At 43.2% G+C, this 26,174-nt stretch overlaps 1 protein-coding gene across 1 annotated transcript; it reads left to right on the plus strand.

Annotated features, from left to right (window-relative positions):
- The first annotated feature begins 233 nt into the window (after window positions 1-233).
- On the plus strand, window positions 234-21,848 carry NTMT2 (N-terminal Xaa-Pro-Lys N-methyltransferase 2). Its single transcript, XM_063165246.1, has 4 exons — window positions 234-495; window positions 9,445-9,620; window positions 17,489-17,738; window positions 21,047-21,848. Exons 1-4 carry the CDS (start codon window positions 342-344, stop codon window positions 21,313-21,315), a joined length of 849 nt encoding a protein of 282 aa, XP_063021316.1. The 5' UTR covers window positions 234-341; the 3' UTR covers window positions 21,316-21,848.
- The last annotated feature ends 4,326 nt before the right edge of the window (window positions 21,849-26,174 follow it).

A 26,174-nucleotide genomic window follows, 5' to 3' on the forward strand; every position in this document is an offset into this window, starting at 1 on the left:
ACAATTGAATTAAAGCCACTCTTTTTTTTGGAGCGGATACACTTTAACATTGGCTGAGCAATTTCCTGGTGGATTTTTTTTTTTTTTTTTTTCCACTTCCAGCACCTGCTTCCTTCAGAGGGCAACTCTCCAGGGATAAGTGTGAGCCAGTGCCAAGAGCCAGCATTTCTCACCCCCCTCTCACCCGCCTCCGCCCCCTGGCACACACCCCGATATAGAATGACAGCACACTGCCACAATTTAAATGACTCTGCCTCTGCCCCCGTGGAAAGGACAGCTCCTCCAGAGAACACCAGCCACAACAGCAGCCCGTTCTCCCAGAAAAAAAAAAAACCTTCATCATGGCCTATAAAGCAGCACATTTGGCCTTTAAGTCTCGCTGGCACAAGACAGACGAGGAGCTCTGTCGGCACAGCATGTCCTTTGTGCTGCACAAGGCGATCCAGAACGACTTCTTCAAGTGCTACCTCTACCTGCTGGAAAAGCTCCCCCTGGGTGAGTAGCTGTGGGCAGGAGTGTCCGTGTGTGCTCTGGAAAGATGGACTGTGTCAGAAGGTGGAGGACAAACACCTTACTGGCACTGAGGAGGAGGAGGAGGAGTAGTTTTGAGAAACCCAGCTCAAAAAGACAGCAGCGCTCACTAAAGAGTTTGGAGCTGTGTCTCCCAACTCCCTCCAATCCAGCAGTCTGTTGTTTCACCTAAAAACTCCACAGAATTTTAGAGGAGGGAGAGGGAAAGGCTTGCAAGAGTGAGGGAGAAGTTTGGTTTCTGGCTGACCCTTCCTATTTTTGCCATCATTTGAGTAAAACGTGCTTTGACCTGTTTGGAGCTTGGAAGGACAAATGCAAAACTAGCAGAGCTGGCAGGTGGTTCTTTCTTGTGCCATCTTGAAAGATGGTGATTTAAATTTTTTTTTTCAAGAGTCTTTGTTACACAGATCTCTGCAGCAGATTGTCTTACCTGTTTGCCCTCTGGGAGGAAAATGCTTCCAAAAATTTGTTTATAGACAAATTTTAATGACAGCCTCTGGTACAGAATGCCAAGAGAGTTTGGTGGGCTTTTTGCCTTTTTTTTTTTTTTTAAGATGTAGAAAATGAACATTCATTTCTTATGCAAATTTGACTCTGAATAAGAAACAAAATTTCCCTGTGAGAATAAAGCTAAAAAGTAGATTTGACTCAAGTCTGTATTATGTCAGCATGTTCTGTTTTAGGCAGAATTGTTCAGCCTACACTCAATGCCAGACCTGTAGGAATTTTAAGATGGGATGGATGAGCCTGTGCAATCTGTTTAAGCGAATTCTTGGGGGTTCCTTTCTAATTGAATGATCCATTTAGGCAAAAGGAATATCTTACCTATTTGTGTGAACTGTACTGATGCCAATGATGACTCTGCTCAAGAGGGTAGAATTCATTAATCCTGTAAAGAGAAGCAAACATTTCCATGTTATCTTAGTATTTTTAATGTGCAATTTAGTATTATTATAATAAATAGTATACTATATTTATTAATAAATATACTTATTTAATATATTTATTATTGTAGTATTTTTAATGCAGCAATATCTGCAGCTATTTAAAATGAAACATGGAAGATAAATACTCCTATCCCAAGCTGTAGGTAGCTGTGAACAATGGAAAAGGAGGAAAGATGGAAAGGAAGGAAAATCAATTACAGGTTGATGGAATCTCATGAAATTGATGTAAATGTTATTCTTTCATTTGTTTTGAAAATAAACACAACTTATTAGGAACTGAGTAGGATTTTCTACAGTGTTAGCTGTTAGTGTAACTACCACTGCATCATTTTAAGGTTAGAAGGTACCACTGTGGCATCTAACTTAGAATTGAGTGTAAAAATTCTGGCATCGTGCTTGTAACTTGTCTGGGTCACAGAACACAGAATTTATTTATGAACACAGAAATACCTTGGTTTAAGTGTTTCAAATGGCTGAGAACCCATCAGGCACCACTCAGCTGTTTCCAGGCCTAATTGCTTCCCTCATAAAACTATACTTATTTCTTGTCTGAACTTTATTGAATTTCCATTCCTGGTCAACAAGCTTTGGAAAATGTTCCTATCAGACCAAAGGTCCTCTCTGCCAGGCTTTTCATGACCTAGCTCATTAAAACTTAACTAATGATTTTACGAGCTTATTGCCAGTCTATCCAAGTTACTTTGACTCCATGGAAGATGCTCTGTGAGCCCAGCCTTCAGGTGAATTTGCACCATGTGTCTGACTCCCTGGTTATTGCCCTGAAGTAAAAGTGGGCATGAGGACAGGTGTGTGGAAAGCCAGGGCACCACAGGGAATATTTCTCTGTCTGCTCTGGGGTGCCCTGACCCCCAGGGGAGCATTGAGTTTGACCCTCATTCATGGAGAAAGCTTCCTAGATTTCAACACAGACTGGAATCCACAGAAGTGTGAAACAGATTATAGAGAGCAGTGTAGGTGTATCACTTGGTGAGAAATTTAGGGTTTGGGGTTTTTAGTGTGTTGTGGATGGAAGCAAGATGGAGGGCACAGGGTGTTGTCCTGGGTTTCTTCTTCATGGGTTTGGGTGGCATTTTGTAATTGGGCAGAAAAGTCCGCATTGTGGGCTCTTTGGGATCAGTTATTGGGTTAAAAGGGAAAATAATCCAGGTGTCAGCTCTTAATTGGATAGTTTAGTCTTAGGAGACCTTGGAACAAGAGATTGTTGGCCATTTTGTGCCTTCTAATGAAAAGCTGCCCAACTCACAGTGATAAGACTGTTTTACTGATAAGAAATAATAAACACCTGAGTCTGAATGTGAAATACTATCTCAAATGCCTTCAATCCAGACCCAGAGAAACCCACAACTGGGACCCCCACACAGGTGGAGTGGTTCATGTGCTGTGAGTACACATCCAGGGAAATTCACATCCTGCTGTGATGGCAGGGTCTGGATAGAGGGACAGTCAGGCAAGTAAAACATGTTCAGGTGATTGGCTCAGAGAGTTGGGGTCAAATCTTGGAATTGAATGGAAAACTCAATGGAATCCTACGAGGGTCTGTCCTGGGACCTGTCCTGTTTAGAACCATGGAATGGTTTGGGCTGGAAGAGACCTCGAAGTTCATCTGGTTTCAACCCCCCTGCCATCCTCATCAGTAACCTGGAGGAGGTGAAGGGCTGTTTTATCCTCACATCCAGAGATTGCAGCCAACTGCCAGGACCTGCCCACAAACTCTAAGTCAGGACTGCCATCCAGAGGCACCTAAACAGGCTGGAGGAAAGAGACAGCAGCAACCTAGTGCCATTCAAACCCACTGAAATTCCAATCCAACAGCCACGTCATGTACCTGGATAGGAAAAGCCCTGGGCAGCAACACCATGGACTGGCCAGGGAGTTCATCCTGGTGGGGTTTTGGTAGGCAGCAGCTCAATGTCCTGGCAGCCAACAGAATCCAGGATGAATTAACAGAAGCATGGCTAGTTGGGTGAAGGAATGATCACCTTTTCTGTAGCAAAAGAGCCTTGAGCTGCCAGAGCAGGAAATGGCATGGAATGAGTTGGAAGACTCTCATGGTGAGGGAACTGGAGAAGACAGACAAAGGGAATGGGGCATGTACAGCCACAAGAGAGACCAAAAATCACCCTGCTAGTACCTACAGGAAGGTCATAAATAAGATGGAGCTAAGATCTGCACAGTTGTGTGCAGCATGAAAACAGGGGCTGGTGGCCATGAATCAAAAGTAGTCCAAACTGGCTATAAGGAAAAAAATATTTTTATGTGAGGACAGTCAGGCATTGGAACAGGTTGCTCAGGGAAGTTGTACAATTCTCCATCACTGGAGGCTTTCTAAACCTTGCTGAGCCTCATCTGGCATCATGTCTGTCCCTGCTTTGAGCAGCAGTTTGGACCAAAGACTTCCTTAAGTCTCTTTCAACTTGGACTGTCCTGTGATCCAGTGCTCTCTGTGATGGAGAGGACAGAATGTGGCAGGTCTGAACATCTCTGCATCATGACAGTTTCCAGCTCAGTTCAAAGTGGACCTGAGCAGAAATGAGCTGAGCTTCTCAGGCTTCAAGACTGGAGGCAGAATCTCTGTGTAAAGGACTAGAGCAACACTGTGACCTAGCAGGGAAGTTTAAGCATGTGCTTACCCCAATTTATGAGTAACAACACTGAAACCAAGCCTCACACTGAATCCTGCAGTGCTGCCCAGGGTCAGCACGGTCCAAACCTTCCTCCAAACCCTGCTGGCTCCATTCTCCCCCCACTCCATTGCTGGGCTCAGTGGTGGAGCTCTTCTGGGCATGTTTACTTAGGAGCTGAGCATATCTGGTATCACAGCCTCTTAAGAGAAACATGTCACTTTTACAGACCTGGCTAACATTTATAAATAAAAGACATGAGTAACATCAGGCCCTGATCCAACAATGTACTTAAATGTGTGTGTGAGCCCTTAAGCCCAGTGGACTTTATTGGAGCTACTCAGATGCTGGAAATGATGCACGTGTTTGCACGAGCTGTGGGACTGGGTGCCAGTGGGCTGAGATCTGCAGGGGAAAACTGAGAAGATCCACCCCTGGAGACAAATATTCCTGCATGTGAGGCACGTGGCTAAAAGTAAAACCTGCTTTGGGGGTGGCAGGATGTTCATCCTCCATAAAGCAGAATTTACATGGTACTCAGACCACAGCAGAGAGGTAGATTCTTCCATGCACACAGATAACTCTTTTTTTCAACTGATGCACAAAGCAGATGTTGCATTTAAAAGGGAGCACTCGGCCAAACTGGAATTAGTTCAGTATCTTGCAGAAAGCAATTGGAGCCACAAAATAATGTTCACAAATAAAAACTTCAAAAAAAATTACTTGCAACATTTACTTCTGCCAGGGAAATCTAGTTGAAGTCAGGAACTGTAAGTCAGCATGCTGCAGGTTGGGATTGCACTGGGTCTTATGTGTTAAGTGGTCCATTCCTTTAGAGATTTAGACTAAATGCACTGGAAAGCAACATTTTTAACTGATCCATAAGAAAATATGAGAGGTAATGTTTTGAACTTTGCAGGGCAAAAGGCTCAGGTGGGTGGTGTCTGTCTAGTCCACATTGGCTGGCATTCAGCTGTAGATCACCACTCTGCCTCCAGACTGTGTTTGCAGTGACTGAAAATTATTGATGTCTCATGACTGGAGTGACCTTTAGGGAGCCACTTGGTGCCCTCAGCCTGCCTGAGCAGTGGGTTTGCTTCGACCATCTTCCCTTGGGAACTTGCCAGCAGATTCAGCTGAGGGACAAGTGTGCCATGAAAACATTTCTTCTTTACTGGAAACACATTTCTGACTTTAAATCTTACAAGTTACCTGCCTTAACAGTGAGAACCTCATATGTTAGCCAGCTGCCTGCCCTGTGATGTCTGAGGAAGTTGCAGCCTGTGTTGTTCTATCCTGCTCATGCCCTACTTTATGGAATTTGTTGAAGGCAGCCCGTGTACCCATAGCAGGCCTCACAAGTATTTAATTTCCTGATGCATGAGGCAGTCCTACATGGAAAGGGAGATGCCTCTGGCTAGGCAGGCCCTGTGATGAGGGAGAGGCATGGCTGCAGCCCTGACAGCCACCAAGGACATGTGGCACTTCTCTTTTGGGGCAGATTCCTGCAAGCTGGCAAACCTCCACCAAGGACATGTGGCACTTCTCTTTTGGGGCAGATTCCTGCAAGCTGGCAAACCTCCTCCTCCTCCCTGTGGTGCTGCTGGAGCCTGCATGCCCGGCACAGCTGCAAGGCAGATCAGAGGTGAGGTTGATTGGCTGTGTCTGGAAAACTGGGCTGTGCATTGGGAGAGTTGGCAGCGCTGCAAATTCCTGAGAGGGAGGAGCAGCACTGAAGGAGCGAGAGGTGCAAATCACCTCTGTGGATCTCACACTGTACAAGTGAGGCTGTGGGTCCACAGGAGAAAATCTGGGGTACAGTGCCCCTCTTTGCACTGTCCTGTGTCCTTGCATGCCCTGGGGTGGGAGACATGCATAATAATAATCTTAATAATAATCTTTGCACAGTTTAATGTGTGGAGAAGCCCCTGTGGATGCTCACCCAGAGCTGGTTTCAGATACCAGCACGTAGGGCAGGGCTCTGGGGCCCCAGATGGCCCAGGAGGAGCTGCAGTCAGCTGGTGTGTGCATGCAAGTCCTGGCAGGAATTCTGCAAGCCTGATACTGGTTCTGAGTGAGAAATGTGAGAGCAGGCACTCCAGATCTGATATCCTGAACACCATATCGTCCCCATGTGTTGCCGCAGGTCAGGCTCATGTTTTGAGTAGAAGGACTCTGAATATTTGTTGTTCATGCTGTCCTGGTGTGCAGACAGCCTGTAAATGTCCTTCCTTTCAATCCAGCAAAATGGGATAAATCACTGTCCCTTGACAGGTCCATGGAACAACCCCTGGAATCATCACTGGGTTCTTATGTGGAAAATCTCATCTTACATGGAAAATCTCACAAAGCCAACATATAGGGACCCAGTTCTGTTCAGCAGACAGGCTGACCTCTGAAACAGAGCAAAAGCAGACACAGAGAAGACAAGATGGTGCCACTTCTGGATAAGGACAGAGATTCCTTACTGGGAAAATCCCAGCTATGGATGGAGTCTTTTTCCCAGGCTCTGGGAGCCACCCTGGCCAAGTTGTTCTGGGGATTGGCTGCTGCCCCCTTCATATTAATTTCTTCAGCTAAATGGTTTCTTCTGAATATGTGAATATAATCAGTGGAGTGTGTAAAACTCCCAGGTTTGACCCTTGCTGGGCTCAGTGCTTCTTGTGGTATAAATTTCTCAGGCATAACATAAATGTGTAATGGATTAAAGCTTTAATAGTATCCGTTCAGCAGTTGACTTAAGCAGGTGATGACAAGAGGGGCTGGTAATGCTGCTTTTGTTGGATGAGGAATATGCTGGGCATGCTGCTTATATGTAACCCAATAGCACTATTCTGTTCTGAGTGGTCCTTGGTGGTAATTATTCCCTATCCTACTTCCTTTGTCCCCCCTTCATTTGCCTCCAAAATGTCACTCTCCTGCTGAGGATGGGCAGGCACACACTTATCATTCCCTGCTGAGCTTGCTTGCCCTCAATTAAACACATTCCAGGCTTATATTCAGGGCCTCTGGCCTTGCTCTCCTCCTCCATGTGGAGGGCATAATTCCTGTTCCCTGGCCTGCACAAGCCTATTCAGCCCCTTCCACAGGAGCTGGCAGTGCTCCCATGGAAGTTTGAAGATGCAGGGACAAAGAACTGCTGCCTGGTCCTTCTGTGCAGCTGTCAGGGAGCTCTCCCTCCCTCTCCTGCCATGAGCTCAGAAGGTGTTTGCTGCTGGAGCATTTCCAGTTCCCTGGGAGCAATGGGAAGCTGCAGCAGAGCTGGTCTCACACTGCAAGGTGGTGCTTGCAAAGGGTTCATCCCAGTGTGACTCTGTCCCTCCTCCTTGCTTGGTTTTCACTGTCTTTGAGTTGTGTTTTTGGTGGAGGGTCTGTCACACACACAGGAGAATGCCTGGGCAGTTGTGTGCACACACGAGACAAAGAGAGGTGATGATGTGCAAGCAAAACTCACAGCTTGCCTCAATCCAAACTTCTGAACTTTGAATCCATGCTTTTGATAAGCTGATTCACATCCAGTATAGAAAAACCCAGGCTGTGGAAGATTCACCTCAGTTTTTAAAGAACAGGGCAAAATAGCCCTTTATCCAGCAAAACTCACAGATTTTAATAAAACAGCTTCAAAATATTGATTGCTGTATATTACCAGCAATGTAGCCAAGCCATGGAAGGAAACCTCCAAGCCTCTGGCACACAGGAACCTTTCAGTATATCACCCACTGATTACCTTGCTCCTTGACCTGTGCCAGATGAAAATTTAGGACTGTCTCTTCTAAACTGTGTCCCCCCTGTGTACTCATTTAGGTCTGAGACTACCATCTGCTCCTTGGTTCAGCTTACTTGCACTGCCACAGACCATAGAGTATCACTAAAAATAAACCAGAGCAAGTGCCTCATTCATCCCCTCTCCTCCTGGGGCACTCCCTGAGCAGCTGTCAATAGCTGGAAAGCATTTCTGGAAATCTGCACAGCAGTTAGGTCAGTGAGAACAGAAATGATGACCCTGCACAGTAGTAAATGCTGCCCACAGCTTTTCCAGGAAAAATCAGACCACTTGATGTCTTTGGCATGTGTGTTCACTTCAAACCTGAAGTGATTTTTCACTGACATGAAAACACAGTGTGATGATTGAAATGACTTCTGAACCTGGAAAGCACCAAATTTTCATGAGGAGGGCTGGATCTCTGCAAGGCCTTGTAGGATTCAATCCCACACCTTTCCTTCCACTGTTGCTTTAGAAATGGATTTGGTGTTTTGAAGGCTCAACTTAAGTTTACAGGTCTTCATCTGTGGGAAATGGATTTGAGAAAATTCTCAAACCCTGGCAGAAGGCTCACATAGTGTGCATCTGTATGTAAACCCTGAGATAAGAAATGCTGACTTAGAAATGCCAGGGAATAGGACAAGACATTGCTGAGAGAGAAATGGAACTAGAAACAAGTTTCAAAGGATGGTTTTGTAAATAAGACTGGATACTTTGGAGAAATAGAACTATGAAAGATGCATTGTAGTAGGACCCACAAGGGGTAATTTTAGATGATTGGCTCTAAGGCATTTACAGCATGGTGTGGCAAAAGCTGATAGGCCAAGAAACACTTCTAGTGTATTGTAATTAAGAAATAATTGGCTCCTCATTGTGATAGCGTGAATTATAACATCTGTATTGTCTCACCCTTCTCATGAGATTGAAAATGGAATAAAAGTTTTTAAAACGCCTCTCAGTTGCCCCATCTCTGGGTCAGAAAAGGGTAAAATCCAACATTCATCATTATGCCTCTGGAGTGTCGCTGTGGCGCTCCATAAAGAGGGATGCAGAACACATTTTACAGTGCAAAAAGAAAGGATCCAACCCAGTTTATTTTATTAAACCCTTTATAGGGTTTTTTAAGAACATCCCCTGTCTATCCCCAGTTGGTCACAAGTTGTTGCCCTGTATTGATTGGTCACTCAAACTCCTGGTGTGTTCATGCAGGAAGGGTTGTTTGTGAGAGATAACTTTCATTTCTATATCTAGCGTAAAACCAATTTATACACGTGGCTAGTGTTTATCACAGTCCTAGAGTTCTTTCTCAGGGAAAGCAGGTTGATTTCCATAGTCTTAGAGCTCCTTCTGAGGAAAAACAAGTTGTTTTTCACTGCTGCAGAGGTCTGTTCCCACAAAGAGCTGTCAGCTCCCTCATGGCTCCTGCAGGCTCGGGTCGGGATTCGGTCTGTAGGCCTTAGGCCTGCTGCTCCACCACCACATGGGGCAATCAGCTCAGGCAGAAATACCTGTCACTAACAATAAAATGGAGATTTATAATGGTGATTTTCACTGCTTGCAGTGAAGCTTTACGCCCTGACAAGCCAAGTGATCAACGGGGAGATGCAGTTCTACGCCAGGGCCAAGCACTTCTACCGCGAGGTGCCCGCCACGGAGGAGGGAATGATGGGCGACTACATCGAGCTCTCCAACACCGACGTGGAATCCTCCCGGGAATTCCTCAGGAAGTTTGTTGGGGTGAGTCATTTCATCTCATCTTCTGCAAGGAGCAGTGGTGGATTGTGTTTAGGTTGCCCCCAGATGGAGGAAGGAATGATGAATCTGACTCCATGTTCTCAGAAGGCTAATTTATTATTTTATGATACTATATTATATTTAAGAATGCTATACTGAACTATACTAAAGTATACAGAAAAGATACTTACAAAAGGCTAAAAAAATAATAATGAAAACTTGTGACTCTTTCCAGAGTCTTGACACAGCTTGGCCTCAATTGGCCAATGAGTGAAAACACTCACACCAAAAACCAATGAAACAATCACCTGTGGGTAAACAATCTCCAAACACATTCTACATGAGCACAACACAGGAGAAGCAAATGCGATAAGAATTGTTTTCCTTTTCTCTGAGGCTTCCCAGGAGAAAAATTCTGGGTGAAGGGATTTTTCAGAAAATATGAAGTGACAGTGGTGATGTGTCAAAAATGACCTGCACGGTGCCCAGGTACACCTGATTTAAATGGCATTGTGTGTCATGTTTGATTTACAGTCACCACTCTCCTTGGGTCTAGTCATGTGTTCTACCAGGTCATTTTTCAGCATGAATACATGTGGCATTCACATTCTCTGAAAAAATCCCTTCGCTCAGGATTTTTCTCTTGGGAAGCTGAGAAGCCTCAGAGAAAAGGAAAACAATTTTTATCTCATTTGTTTTTCTTCTGTTTTGCTCATGTGGAATGTGTTTGGAGATTGTTTACCAACAGGTGATTGTTTCATTGGATTCTGCTGTGAGTTTTTTTCACTCATTGGCCTATTAGGGTCAAGCTGTGTCAGGACTCTGGAAAGAGTCACAAGATTTTATTATTATTATCTTTTTAGCATTTAGTATCTTTTCTGTATTCTTTAGCATAGTATAGTATTTTTTAATATAATATAGTATCATAAAATAATAAATTAGCCTTCTGAGAACATGGAGTCAGATTCATCATTCCTGCCTTTGTCAGGGTATTCCTAGCAAATTCAATAAATACACATTTTGCCTGGTCCTACATCATTTTTACCTGTTTTACATCCTTTTCTAATGCTCCCAAGCTGCAATGAGGAGTTCTTTTACCTGGGTTTGAGTGAGGGATTAATTCTGAGTGTAGAACCAGGACCTTTCATGATAAAATCCTTGCTGGCTTCAGTGGCAGATTTATCTGTAAAAATTCTTGCAGTCCAGTTAGGAAACTAGCTGAGACTAAATGCCCAGTTTCTGGTTTGCCTATTTATAGATATTTCTGAGAATGCTGCAACAAAACCCACCTTCTCCTACACATTATATACAGGAGGCTACACATTAGGCAAAATATTTTTCCTTAAACATTCCAGTGTCACTGAACACCTTTTCAGGAACATTGCTAAAGGACTGGAAAGTCTTGAAAGGTCTGCTTTGGCCTGGGTTGCAAGGAGATGCCAAGTGGGATTTTAAGAGCAGTATCACTTTGCTCCTTAGGTTTCTGAAAATCCTGTTGAGTCCTAAAACTGTCTTTAGAAATCTGAAAACCTTTAGAAGTGTGGCCTGATGGTTTTCTGACTGCCCTTCCCTTTTCCCAGGGAAGGAGCCCACTAAATCAGCACAACAACAGTATGAGAGGTTAAGGAATCCACAAACAAATTTGTGACGTTCTCCTGCTGACAAAATGACTAGTTCTATATAATGCTGCCATAGATCTTTAATTTTCTGCTCAAATGTACAAATTTGGGATAGGCAGATGACCTTTTCTTAGCCTTAATGATCCAATGTGGGAAGAAAGCTCAAAAGCTCAATAGGTTAATTAGATGTTGTATATGGAAAAAAAAAGGGCACAGTTTAAACGGATTGGGGTGGAAAATGAGTGAAATTAGTGTGGCTTGACAGCAGATAAAAATCATGCAGAGCTGTGAAGGGCAAGTGATGGCAAAATTTGCTGTATCTGATAGAGGAAGACTTTTGGGGCTCTGAGCCAGCAAAACACAAGTGAATAGCTGCATTTTTCTGCATCAACAATCATTTGTATTATTGCTGAGGCAAAAAAGGCTTCTTAGAGCCTCCCTGTGTCACACTGTCAACAAACACAAAATGAGAAAATACAGAGGAGGTTCAGTGAGGAGCTGAAGCTGATGGTAACATTTCTGCATGACTGTGGTATTTTTGGGGTCCCCTGTGGCAGGAAGGAAATGATGAATGTGCCTCCATGTTCTTAGAAGGCTAATTTATTATTATATTATAATATATTATATTATGTTATATTATATTATATTATATTATATTATATTATATTATATTATATTATATTATATTATATTATATTATATTATATTATATTATATTATATTATATTATATTATATTATATTATATTATATTATATTATATTATATTATATTATATTATATTATATTATATTATATTATATTATATTATATTATATTATATTATATTATATTATATTATATATTTATGCTATACTAAGACTATACTAAGGAATAGAGACAGGATACAGACAGAAGATTTAACAAGATACTAATGAAAAATCTGTGACTCCTTCCAGAGTCTGACGCAGCCTGACTGTGTTTGGTCATTAAGTAGAAACAATTCACATGTTGGATAAACAATCTCCAACCACATTCCAAAGCAGCAAAACACAGCAGAAGCAAATGAGATAATATTGTTTTCCTTTTTCTCTGAGGCTTCCCAGCTTCCCAGGAAAAAATCCTGGAGAAGGTATTTTTCAGAAAATATGACAGTGACACATGACATTTTTGAAAACAGCATTTTCAGAAGGAAAATGAAACACAGTCAAGGCACATTCCTTAAATTTTATTTAAGTCTTGTTTTAAGGACATTTGTGGAATTCAAGAGGTGCAGAAGTGTGTGCTCAGGGGAAGATTTCTCCCTTCCTAGACATCACACAGATGCAGCTTCCTGCAGCAGGTTTGTGTCACCTCTCCGAGACCCAAAAAGGAAAGAAGTACAGTCTGTGACAGAGCTTCACATGCCAAAGGGGAATCATACCCAATGCATCAGCTGTGATGACAGATACAAAATACTCCAGAGCAAAATTCCCACTCCTATAATTAGCCAGGGAAAGAAAGGATACTCTGAATGGCCAAGATCAAAGAAGAAAAAAATAAAAAAGCAAAAGAAAGGAGTCTGCACCTTTTGCTTATTCTGATTCAGTTTGTTAAAGCCTGTTGAGATGTAGCCAATTGATTATGTTACTTATTTTTCTTTCTTACTACTGAAATTTGAGTCCTGCTCAACCAGATACAGATATTTAGTGGCTTTCTGTAGCAGTAACAATAACACTAATGACCTGTCTTACCGAGTTTATGGCTCTATGAATATATTTTTAACCCATAAGGTGATCAAGATAGGAAAAACCAATATGCTTCACACTAAAAAGGTGAAGCAAACTTCTCTTTTAAGAGAAGTTTAACAAAATTGGGAAATAGGAAAATTTGTTTCGGATGAACTGAACAATATTTTTATTGTTTCACCCTCTGAAAAAATTTCCCCTTTGTTTTCAAGAGCGCAAGTCAGTTCCAAAATAAAAAATGCTCTTTAGAAATGAAAGTTGACAAGTTTGGTTTCTTTTTTCCTGGAAAGTTATGAAGAAAAAAAAAAAAAGTACATTGACATTTTCAACATTCTTTCCCATGGTTTTTTTGGCTAAAAACTATTCTCTTAATTTGAAATACCACTTTCACAGAGAGTTTTATTCATTTAAAACTCTGCATTCTGGCAAAACCGGTGCTCCCTGAACAAACACTTGCCCGGTTCCACTCAAATTACCCATCCTGAGTTAGTTTGGCTGGCGTGGAAATGCCACACAGTGACATTTCCCTTCCATGACTGATGTTGCATTCCTTCAGGTATGGCATTTCTTAGCACGATCCTTAGCACCACTGTAAGCTGAGCTACAGATTTCTTGGGAGAAAAGAATTCATCTTGCCTTGGGCACATGGAAGGAATTACAGGAAGGGGCTGAGGGCTTCACTGATATTTTATTCGCTGATATTTCAGCTCCGCGGGCGAGTCGAGCGAGGGGTTGAAAGTGCCACTGTGCTGGAGTTAAGAGGTTTTATGTGTGTGTGGGCAGAACTCAAACCAAGAGCAACATGGCCTGAGCCAGCAGGGCTCTGCAGACAAGCTCCAGGCTGTCTCAGGTACGGGGTTATCAGCACAGCTACAGCCCTGCATATTTATGGCAGCCTCCACGTCCACACAGCCACCGTGTTCCCGAGTGCCTGATCCGGAGGCAGGGAGTAAAAAAAGGAAATAAAGAAAACAAAGGAAGCATTAATTCGGCGTCGGTTGTGAGCTGTAGGTGTGTGAAATATTACAGATGGAGATTATATTGACTTTATGGCTCCCTCTCTGCCCTCAACGCTTTCTGCCTCTCTTGCCCCCAACTCACCTGTGTGATTGGTGACTTGCTGAGTGAAAACTTATTGAAAAGTGATTTTTTTTCCAGTCTGATCAGGGTGATAGAAGAGATGTTGAAAACATGCTCTTCTTTGTTTATTTAGAAGGAAAACCACTGGGATTTTTATCTTTTCCTTGAACTCTGATTCCTTTTTTTGTCATACATAGCTTCACTGCCTTTCTGCTCTTCCAAAGCCTGAAGTAGCACTGGGAACATATCCCACAGCTCTTTTATTCCAAAGGAAATTTATGAGTGCCCAATATAGCTTCTGAGAACAATTTTGGGGTGTATATGTGTCCTAAAGGACAGTGATTCTGAGTAATGGGAAGCAAGTAGTCAGAGGAGCAGTCAGTCTCAAATTTTGAAGCCTGTTCTGGCTTACAGTTTTCACTTATACCATTTTTTTGAATAAGGAGTCTGATTTTCAACTCAATTAGACTTTTGGGAAAATGTTTGCCTTCCAAAGAAAATGTTAATACTCTGTCAAAGCCCTAAGCACTTCCAAACTGAAAATATATTAGCTGAACATGGAATTATGTCAACATTTTCATTACAAACGGAGCCGTGGTGTTTCACAGGGCTTCTCAACTGACTGCTGGGAGCTCTCACTCCTTTTCAGCAAAGTGTGGGATCCAACTTCATCTCCCATGACCGTTCCCTTTCCTTCTTCTCAATGGCACACGGAGATGTGTCATCAGAGGTCCTTGCTGTGACGTGTCACGGGAGATGAATTCCCTGTTTTGTGTGATGAATTCCCGGTTTTGTGTGATGAATTCCCGGTTTTGAGTCCCTACTATGACTGTGGATTCTGTGAAGCACAAATGTTGAAGGAATTACCTGGCTTTTTTTTGTCTAATTCTGTTGGTGGTTTTGGTAAATCATCCCAGTTTTCTCAGCAGCTTTCTCAAAGATTTTTTTTAATCTCATCGGTGCAGACCTGTGTGTACCTGCCAGCCAACAAGATGGAAATCCACCTTTGTAAAGATCCAAGACACAGTTCCTTCTCCTTTCCTGAACTCCTTGTTACCTCTTAGTCTTCACCTTTTACCTCTCAGTAAAAGCCACATGCAGGAGCTTCCAAGATCTGAAGAAGCACCAGGAACTATAAGCCAGAACAGGCTTCAAAGCTTGAGACTGACTGCTCCTCTGACTACTTGCTTCCCATTATTCAGAATCACTGTCCTTTAGGACACATATACACCCCAAAATTGTTCTCAGAAGCTAAATTGGGCACTCATAAATTTCCTTTGGAATAAAAGAGCTGTGGGATATGTTCCCGGCGCAGCCTGTGCATGAGGAATGGCTCCCATTTTCTGGCTAACTACAAACAGGTAGTCTCCAGAGCCCAGCTGGGTTGAAGGTCTATGGACTCGTGCACACATCAGGAGATTAATCTTCCTGGGCATACAAATTGGGAGCAGCAGCCCTGGAGACTGGTGAGAGCCCTTGTGTGCTCTTTCTACAATTACTGCGTGTAATCAGATGCTGGCCTGGGCTATTCATAGTCATGTCATTGACAGTGCTGTCCTTTGACCTTAATAATCTACTGAATTACCCACTGAAGCCAGGCCAAAAAAGTGTGAGTTCCATGATTTATGCTGGGTTCATTACACAGGGGGTGTTCTCCCAATAAGCAGGAAAAGCAAGACTCTTCCTGGGCTTGTTGCCTTTGAGTGCAGTGAGGTTGCAGCAGGGACTTTGGCCCAAGGCTTTCACTTCAACACTCAGTTCCAGAGGACAGGGAAAAGGTGTTTACATTTGCTTTTAATATGTTTGCTTAACAGATAGCTTTGGCCAGGGCAGCTCCTATCCCACAGTCAGTGCATGTGTAGGCTCAGAATTTCTGTTTTACAGAACAGCAGCGGGCTCTTAAGAGCTGTTTTATAGCTAGAATGGAAGCTTTAGGGGTGAAATACAGCTTTCATTATAAAGCCTCTTTTACAGCTCTTCATTATTTTCTCATAGTCACAGCCTTTGTGCCACATTTTTGCATGTCTTATCTCTGTCCAAAGATGACGTTTATGAAGAAAGAAGGAACAGTTAAGCAAAACCTAGTCAATCATCCTTCTTGTCTCTATGCCTAAAAGAGAAATTCTGTATATGCTCCAGACCAAACTTCTTGAGTTGTCATAAGTTACCTTCTACTCTGCTCTACTTTGTTCAAACACAGTTTATTTTGAGGACTGCACTTTGATCCCAGGGATTCTGTGTATCTGCAGAAATGCCCATGGGCACCTCAGGAGTTCTGTGCTGCAGAAGTTACTGCTTGCATGCAGTATTTGGTGTATGCTTCCTTTTTAATTGGCCTTTCCAGGGCACAAAATGAGGCTTATCTAGCCACATAGCTCCCTGTGAGGTGTGAACATTTGAAGTTGCAAGGACTTTACAGAGAGTAGTGGATCTTCTGATAGAGCCAAGGCTTGTGAAAGACTCTGTCTCTTCTTACACCAAGAAAAAACTTCCTGTACAGCAGTAAATGCAGTGAGAAGTCCCAGCAGCAGCAGCCCAGGAGTGTGAGAGCCCAGCTCAGCTCAGACAGAGGTACCCAAATCTGTGCTGATTCTTATCAATCTCCCAACAGCCCTGCAAAGATAAGGAGAGAAGTCACCAGGCTGGCTGGACACATAGTGGGTAACAGTGTCTTGGTTGGAAAGACAGGTGTCTGCTAAGGAAGGCAGGAGCCTCCCTTGAAATGGAAAATTCAATGTACCTCCCTCTAAATTATTATAATTGTGAAATTAAGGGGGGCTCTCAGGCAGATATATGGGAGCAGGAATAACAGATCTTTAATAGGAAAATTAAAAATACAAATGTAATAGGTACAAAAAAAGAGAACAAACCACTGCCAGAGTGAGAGCAGTCCCTGCCCCCTGTGTGTCAGGGGGTGTCCCAGCCCCATCCCATGGGGGCTCAGCCCTCCTGCAGTGCCAGCTGTGGCTCTGCTGCAGCAGGGATCCTGCACAAGGGGGGAGTTTTCCTCTGCAGCTCCAGGGCTGCTGCAGATGGGCCTGGGCTCCCTCTGGCCATGCAGGGCAGCAGAAAGCTGCTCCTCTGGCAATGCAGGGGGCAAAGGCTGCTGGGGTGTCCCAAAGCTCAGATTGTATCCAGGTAGGAATGCTTGGCTCCTCCCCTGGGCGGAGCACCTCCCCATGGGATGAGGGAATTGGATCAGCCATGCAGGGATACTCACTGGCCCATGAACAGAAGATAATTAATAATTAATGGCCCATGGACAGAAGAGATCTCCTGGAGGGAGGATTGGTTGTGGCAGAGATAAAGAAAACTGCCCAAAGAACAGAAGAGAACCGCCCCACCTCTGACAGATGGAAATAGAACACACACCCCAGCTAAATCTTTGAACCTAGGACACACAGTTGCTGTGATTTCTTTTCAGGCGGTGTTTTTCAGATTTGCAATGATTTTCTTGTATCCCCCAGGGGGTGGGGAAAGCTGGCACCAGCCGTGCCCTGGACTGTGGCTCTGGGATAGGTCGGATCAGCAAGCACGTCCTGCTGCCGGTTTTCAAGAGTGTGGAGCTGGTGGACATGATGGAGAATTTCCTGGCTGAGGTCCCAAACTACCTTCAGGGCAAGGAGGACAGAGTAGAAATGTATTACTGCAAAAGCCTCCAGGAATTCACACCTGCCCCACGAAGATACGACGTCATCTGGATTCAGTGGGTTTCAGGTTAGTTCTGCGTGATCCTCTGGCCTGACACCTCACAGAACAGGCAGCCTCTGCTCCAAGGAGGTTCTCAGATCTTTGGGGCTACTTCCTAAAGCACCACAAGAGACTTCTGAGAGTTCCCCACGTGCACATTGGGTGCAAATCAAGTTGGTTTTCTCAGGCCATGTATTGGAGAAACATGCCAGATCTTGGAGAGCAGCCTGCATGCAATGGGGCAGCTGAGGGTGAGGTGGGATTTTCTGGTTCAGAAATGCTCTTTCTTAGGTGCAGAGAGATACAGAGGGCTGACCACACTTGTGAACAGTGGTTTCTGAAGCTGCTGACTATCCAGGCTTGGAGATATTTCAGGAAACAATCAGGAAAAAAGCCATAGTGGAATCACCAATACCTGTAAATCAGTTCAGGTCTTATTATGTGCACTGATGTTTATCAGACATAGGTTCCCTTTGCTATGTCCCATGGTAGCCTCTCCTATAAGAAACATCTGCTTCTTCTCCTGCAGCCACCCAGTGAATGCCCTGCAGCATTTAGAGTAATCACATAATGAGGGCTATGTACCTTTCAAAAAAAAAATATTCTGTGCAGTGAAAATAAGGTTTTCTCTTAATCTGTGAACTGTCGTGTCCAGGGTGCAGTTTCAGAAGGCAGAAGGAATTATTCAAGAGGAGGTCTGAACAAATTCCTTTACAGCAGCATAATTTTCCTTTGTATTTTAGCTTTTCTTTAATAATGAGTCATTGCAGTAAATGTAGTTCCTGCCTCACCTTTTGAGCAAATCCAAGTCAAAATGAGGAGAAATGAGCTTAGACCTATCTAAGGCTGTGCTGGTCAGATATGTGGCTCCTAACTGAGGGAGCATATCATATTCCTAGCACAGACACAGAGCTGAATCTTCTTTCTCCATTAATGTCAAGGAAGTATGGAGACATCTTAATCATTAATCAAACTTCTACTCCTATCTTGAATTTGGCTCAAATATGCCAGAAAATTCATTTGATGGAGCAAGGGCAGGCCTGTCTGCTAGAGAGAAACACCTCTAAGATCTCATTTTCTTAGCAAACTACCACAAAAGCCAAGCAAAGAGAAAAATACGTTCCAAATTAGGTGTTCAAAAGCTTCAATGAATCTCGCCAATGAAATCTTGATTTGTCTTATGCATGCATAAGCATGTGAACCTGAGCTCTAGCAGTCATTTTGTAAAACAAGTAAAAGTGCAAGCTTACATTCCATATAGAAATTACCATTTTCCTTCAACTTGAAAGGTATTCAGCTTTAGGGTTTGGAGCTTTTTACTTTTTTATTTTTTTGGTTTTGTTAGGAGTGGTTAAAGAAACTTGACATGCTATGTCAAAATGTGGTTTTGAAATGACAGCTTCCATTTATAAAAGTTTAAGTCTTCCATCAAGAAAATGAAATAGTTTTACTAGAAAATCCAGGTGATTATTTTTACCAAGTTTTTCATTCAGTTTCTCATCACCTGTCCTTGTTTATTCATGTTAGATGTTTCACATGTGAGAGTTCTCATTTTGCTTTTCTCTGAGCTCTGCACCACTGTAATCCACAGAACTGCTGATCTTTGAGAAGGAAGGATAAGAAACAGAATCTCAATAACACTGGGAAAAAAGCTCTATTTTATAATATATACATATCTGCAAAAAATCCCATGGGGTTTGGAGTAACATGGGGAGTTTATTTGGTGTTGTGGAATTGACACTGCATTCTTTGCTGGATTTTTGATCCAGAACTCTTTTTGATGGAGGGATACAGTGCTACACAAAGTTACAGAGATTTTTAGCAGTAAAAAACAGAGAGGACTGGGATTATCTAGTCTGACCCACTTTATATCCCAAGCTGCTCTATTCATTCCTTTACTCCCTTGCTAAGCCAGTAGTTTGTGTTCAATTAAAATGTATCTTGAAAGATTCAACCACACTTGGTTTGAGGACTTCAAGAGGTGGTAAACCCCACTTCTGGTGGTAGTTTCCAATGGGTAATTGCTTACACTGTTAAACAGTTGTCACTTATTCCCTATATCAATTTGTTTGGCTCCAGCCTCCTGCCACTGATTCTTATTATAACTTAAACCACCAGATTAAAGAAGCCTTCAGCACCCACTATTTTCTCCACTCTCCTCAGTGGCTTCTGTCCACATCTGTTGCTGCCACCATTATGGATCCCAAATATTGATTGGAGTTTGTATTTGTTGATCTCATTGATTTGCCCAAGATTTCCTAGTTAAATCTGGCAGGACTAGAATAATAATTTTCTGCAATAAACAGGCCATGGAGACTCGGATCAAGGCACCTTCTGACATATCTGAATGGTTAATAGCGATCTGTTTTTGATCTGTCTTGGTTTGAATAGACAGGTGTCTGCTAATGAAGGCAGGAGCCACTCTTGAAATGGAAAATGCAATCCTCTTCCCTCTGAATTATTGTAATTTTGAAATTAAGGGGGGCTCTCAGGCAAAGATATGGGAGTAGGAACAACAGTTCTTAATAGGAAAATTAAAAATACAAATGGAACAGTACAAAACAAGAAAACAAACCACTCCCAGAGTGAGAGCAGTCCCTGCCCCTGTGTGTCAGGGGGTGTCCCAGCCCCATCCCATGGGGGCTCAGCCCTCCTGCAGCCCCAGCTGTGGCTCTGCTGCAGCAGGGATCCTGCACAAGGGGGGAGTTTTCCTCTGCAGCTCCAGGGCTGCTGCAGATGGGCCTGGGCTCCCTCTGGCCATGCAGGGCAGCAGAAAGCTGCTCCTCTGGCAGTGCAGGGGGCAAAGGCTGCTGGGGTGTCCCAAAGCTCAGATTGTATCCAGGTAGGAATGCTTGGCTCCTCCCCTGGGCAGAGCACCTCCCCATGGGATGATGGAATTGGATCAGCCATGCAGGGATACTCACTGGCCCATGAACAGAAGATAATTAATAATTAATGGCCCATGGACAGAAGAGATCTCCTGGAGGGAGAATTGGTTGTGGCAGAGATAAAGAAAACTGCCCCATGAACAGCAGAGAACCGCCCCACCTCTGACAGATGGAAACAGAACACACACCCCAGCTAAATCTTTGAACCTAAGACACACAGTTGCTGTGATTTCTTTTCAGGCGGTGTTTTTCAGATTTGCAATGATTTTCTTGTATCCCCCAGGGGGTGGGGAAAGCTGGCACCAGACGTGCCCTGGACTGTGGCTCTGGGATAGGTCGGATCAGCAAGCACGTCCTGCTGCCGGTTTTCAAGAGTGTGGAGCTGGTGGACAGGAACAGAACGCACCCCCCCATTTCCAACCTAAAACACCATCTTTTCACCCACAGGATATCTGACAGACAAAGACCTCCTGGAGTTCCTCATCCGCTGCCAGGGTGGCTTGAAGGACAACGGGGTGATCATTCTGAAGGACAATGTGGCCAGGGAGGGCTGCACCCTGGACTGCCTGGACAGCAGCGTCATCCGAGACCTCAACATCCTGCACAGCCTCATCGAGATGAGCGGACTCACCATCCTCAGGGAGGAGAGGCAGGAGGGCTTCCCTGAGCAGTGTGTCCCTGTCTGGATGCTGGCCATGCAGAAGGGCCACTCCTGACTACCCTGGGACACTCCAGGGACTGGGATATGGATGAACTGGGAAGGAGAAAAGCACCTCCTGGGATGCTCCTACCCATGCACTGCTCCAGGGCAGCAGCTTCTAAAGGGTCAGGAGAGAGCCACAAAGCTTCTCCCAGGAACAGTCTGCTCCTAAATCCTACCTGCTCCATCATTCTGCTCCTAAATCCTACCTGCTCCACCATTCTTTCCGTTTTTAAAAGCTTTCCTGACCTCCTTGTCAGACCTCTGTTCCGTTAACGAGGCAACACTGTACAAAACTCATCCAATAGAAAAAATTAGGTCTGAAATTTCTGCTGTAGTTAATAATTTTGGGGTGTTGTCTATGAGGTGTTAACAAGCCTGGTTTTTACTATGGCACTTAAGTCTTCTTGGAATTTAGGAAGGATCTGTCATGTCACTGAAGCAGGAAATTCAAGTAAATTCTGGAAAACTTCACCGAAATTCTGGCTGTACTCTCTACCTGTACTTTAAAATATTTAAACCAAGAATATAAAAAAAGCTTTCTCTTTTTGTTGGTATCAGCCATGCAGTTTTGGGGTTTTTTTGTGGGATTTTTTGTGGGTTTTTCTTTTTGTTGTTGTTGTTTTGGGGGTTTTTGGTTATTTGGGAGTTTTTGTTGGGTTTGGGGGGGGGTTGGAGTTTTTGTTTGTTCACTTGGGTTTTGGGTTTTTTTGGTTTGGTTTTTTTTTCCATTTCTGTCAATTTGGACAATAAAACAAACTGGTTAATTTTCCATTTTTAGGAGCTACTTCCTCTTCCTGATGTTCCTGCTGTAGAACAATAGTGGTGCATAAGGGATTTCACACTCCAGAGGAAAACTTGGCTGACAAATATCTGCATGTTTGCATTGAAATTTTGTGAAAAGCTTGCCCCACATATTACATTCTGGAATATTTTTAATTTTTTTTCTGAATGTTCACAGTGGAAACCACTTGAAAGCCTCTCTTGATTATTCATACCACTGTACATTTCTTTTTTCCCACATTCAGAACAAGCCTGGCCCCATATGCAGAGCTAATGGGATTTCATGGAACGTTAATAGTAAGGCTGTAAGAAGAACTAATAGAGTATTGTATTAATTAACAACTGTGCTAAACTGCAGAGAGTGTTAGTGTAGCTCCAAAGCAATGATTTACATTCAAATAGCAGCTGTGTAAGCCTGCATTTGAAAATACTGACATGCAGCCCCATCTCCTTAAGGCTCACAGAAATTGTACATTAAGCTTCTTGTCCTCTTCACAGAGGCACAGAAAGTGCTGTGGGAGGACAGAAGTTCATTTTGCAAACAAATTCAGAATTTGGAATTCTCCTTCGTTCTAAAGATGGGGGAATTTTGAAATTTGTTATGAGGGAAAGCTACACAACCACGGTTTTTCAAGCAGATTAATTTTTTTTTTTATCCAGACAACATGAAATGCTTCTTTTGAATTGAACTTTTAACCTAATTTGCAGTTAAAATATTACTAAGGCTTGTTCAAAATTTTAGAAATTAATTCTGACTCTGTCAGAATTTTTTATCACATTTTACTCCCCTGAAATGCAATCCTGGAAAAGCTTTTCAGACTTTGTAAAGAGATGTTCTATGACAAATCTCTCTGTGCTAGGGGAAAGGAGCTCTATAAAACATCCCTCACATGACAGCAGGCACAATTGGCTGTGTCAAATATTGTCAGCTGTGTTGGATTAACTAAAAAAGAAGCCTGAAGATAACAAGATAAGGGAGCCTCTCAGCTGGATTTTAGTACACATTGCTGTCCTTTGATAACAAATCTCCAATTTTGATTTTAATTGCATAACTCATCTTCTCCGGCAATATGTTTGCACATGTTGAGAATTAGCAGTTTATGGCAGAAGGCTTTCTGCCATCAACTCTTATCCAGTAACTCTTCTGTTAACGTTCCATGGCTAATTGTAGCATTAAGGAAAACCACACTGGTGATTTGGTGAATATTCTGGTGTTTCCTATAGCCTGGAAACCTATGGTTCCCACAACACAGATGCTCCTGGAATGTTTTGACTAATTCTTCCATTCTCATCAGCTGGTATTGCATGGAAACTGAGTAAGTAACATTTTTTTTTATCAAGAAAGAAGCATCAGTCCTATAGCAAAAAGAAGGCAATATTTATATATTTTCCTTTACAAATGGATTATATCAGCTGAGTTGGTGCAGTTCAGTCATGAGAGACATGGTTCCAATTCTAAATCCATGGATTTAGAATACAAAGTGGTTCAAGATGAAAAATTTAATATAAATTGCTAGTGTGGTTACCAGTGAAATACATTTTTCAATGTAAAAATGTCCTTCCTGTGTTTTGTGTATCTTTCCTATTAGAATTTCCAGAATGCATGTACATAAATATATAATGAAAATTGGTTCCCTTAACTATGTGAGAAGAGAGAAAAGTAAAATCTTAATTTAGTAGAAAACCCCACATTTCATGGTTTCCACATTCCTGGAAATTAATGTTTCATGGCTATGTTGCTTCCACAGTAAAATAGTAAAGCTTTTCTGGTGACATAATGAATCTCAGGAGTAAAGAAACAAAGTCCTTCAGGAGCTTAAATGCATGAGAAGGCTTCAGACTGAAAAATATTTTGGTTTCCTCCCTTTCTGAGGCATGTTTGAATTCCAGAACTCCCAGTCATCTGGTACAGGCCACTCTTAAATGTCCCTTAATTTGGGTAAGGGCCCTTCTTAGCTTAGAAATTCAGGGCTGTCTGCAATTTACCATTAGCAAATAAAAATAATAATGATAAATAATCACAAATTTCAATCAGAAAAGTTTGCTTAGAAATCACCTGTGTGTCAGTTGTTCTTTGGTGTTCAAGGACTGGGCATTCAATTCAATGGCTCTGCCTCAATATTGCTGTTGTTTAAACCAATCATTTAAATAAGTCTTTAGCTCCCTGGAGGTTTGAATCCCATTTGTATTGTGCTCATATTGTAAGAGTTGTTCCTGATCTTGATGTTACCAGAGATTTAATCCAAGATCAGGACCCTGTCTGGGACAAGGCTCACAGAACACTGAGGGTCCTTCAAGCTCAAGTCCTCATTAGCACTGACAGGTCATTAATGAAATTCCCAATTTGCCCTTCCAGCACATCTTTCCCCCAGGCTACCACACAGAGTAAAGGCTTAGCCCAGCACAGTAAATCCCATTTCTGCCAAGCCACCACCCAAGTTCTGGTGTCACTCAGTGTCCCCACATCAGGTCCAGCTTCTGTTCCCTGTGACTGAAGGCCAGATATTACCTTTGTTGGATCAATGTGAGCCTCAAGCCCTGGCTGGAGCCTCCAAACACCACTGCAGCCCCACGACATGTAGAAAAACAACTGTTGCAGCATTCTGAGCAGCAATCCCAGCCATGCAGCTCCAGGAACCATCACAGCTCAAGATGTTCATGCTCCAAAGGAAATTCAGAGGTTGCAAATGTCCTTTTGTTACTAACTGGAAGAGAGAGCCATCATTTTGAAACATGCAGCTGAATGGATGTGCTGAAATGCTTTGTTTCAGAAGTACTGAAATGGTATCAGGTATTTTTAGCTTGATTTTCTTGTTTTATTGTTGACATAAGCTGGTCTGAGCTGACATGTTATGTGAGGTGACAGCGTAATACACTATATGGTATTGAAATAGCTGAAGTGAAACATCAGTTTCCTGCAGAACACACTCATAAAATCAGCACATTCCCTGGCCCTAAACTTAGTGAAACAAGTCAGCAATTTCCAGAGGAAACTGGTTTCAAGAGGTACAGCCCTGTCAAAGGCATTTCCCCAAGCTCTCTTTGTCCAGGCTCTCCCAAGCACTCAGGCAGCTCCAGAAGCAGCCACTGGAGGCTCTTTGAGAGGCAAGAAGAGGCAGCTGACCCCTCCAGAGCACTCTGACCAGCTCAGAGCAGGGCTGGGCTGAAATCAGAGCCTCCCCTGTGTCCAGGGGCTGCGCAGTGATGGTGCGTCCTTGCTAAAACCAGCTCAGCGTCTTCATTGTGATGGGGCTGCCAAAAACAAGGCAGGGGCTTGGATAACCAAAGACCCTCTGGAAATCAGTCATGGATCCAGCACACTGCAGTCAAGGGACACTTCAGCACTGGAAAAAGCTTTGCCAGTTAGTCCACCAAGAGCCCTGAGGACCTTGGTGCCATTCCCTTGGTTTTTTCCAGGCTCCCAAGGGTGTTTACAATGGCATATCAGAGTGGGCCTGTCCAGAGGAACTTCACTCTCATGTGTGATTAAAACCAGTTGTGCTGCATCCCATCCTTCCCTTCCTTTGATGCTTCTTCCAGCTTGCCAAAGAAAATCCTGCCTCCACTTGCCAAGAAATATTTGTTTGCTGTGGACATCACCACATCCCACTGAAATAAAACAGATTATCTTTGATTTTGAGAGGAGGTAATTCTGTTTGTCTGAGAGCAATAACAACACTCTGCATTCCCAACATGCAGGTTAATTCCTGTCTTTTCCAAATGATGGCAAATGGGCACCCCCAGACCACTGTACCAAACAAAGTTCAAGTTCCCATCACCATAAATAACAATGTTTGCATGACACCATACACCCCTAAGATGTGAAAAAATGGGGTTTATTGTGTTTGGGATGAGGAGACTGAGGCACAGAAGGGTGATCTGGGCAGCATTACATCTTCACCTAAGTGAGTAGCACCTCTACAAGCCAGGCCACCAGAGGAGCTCCAGAATGTTGTGCAGGCAGACATAAACTGGTTCTGGCTGTGTTGGAACAGAATGAGACAGCCCAGTTGTGGTTAGCCTGCTTAACCCCACCTGGAATGTTCTCCATAGAAAGGGCTTAGGCTGAGGAATATCAGGAATATTATGCTC

Source organism: Melospiza melodia, chromosome 11 (assembly GCF_035770615.1).
Source record: "Melospiza melodia melodia isolate bMelMel2 chromosome 11, bMelMel2.pri, whole genome shotgun sequence".
Taxonomy (NCBI): domain Eukaryota; kingdom Metazoa; phylum Chordata; class Aves; order Passeriformes; family Passerellidae; genus Melospiza; species Melospiza melodia.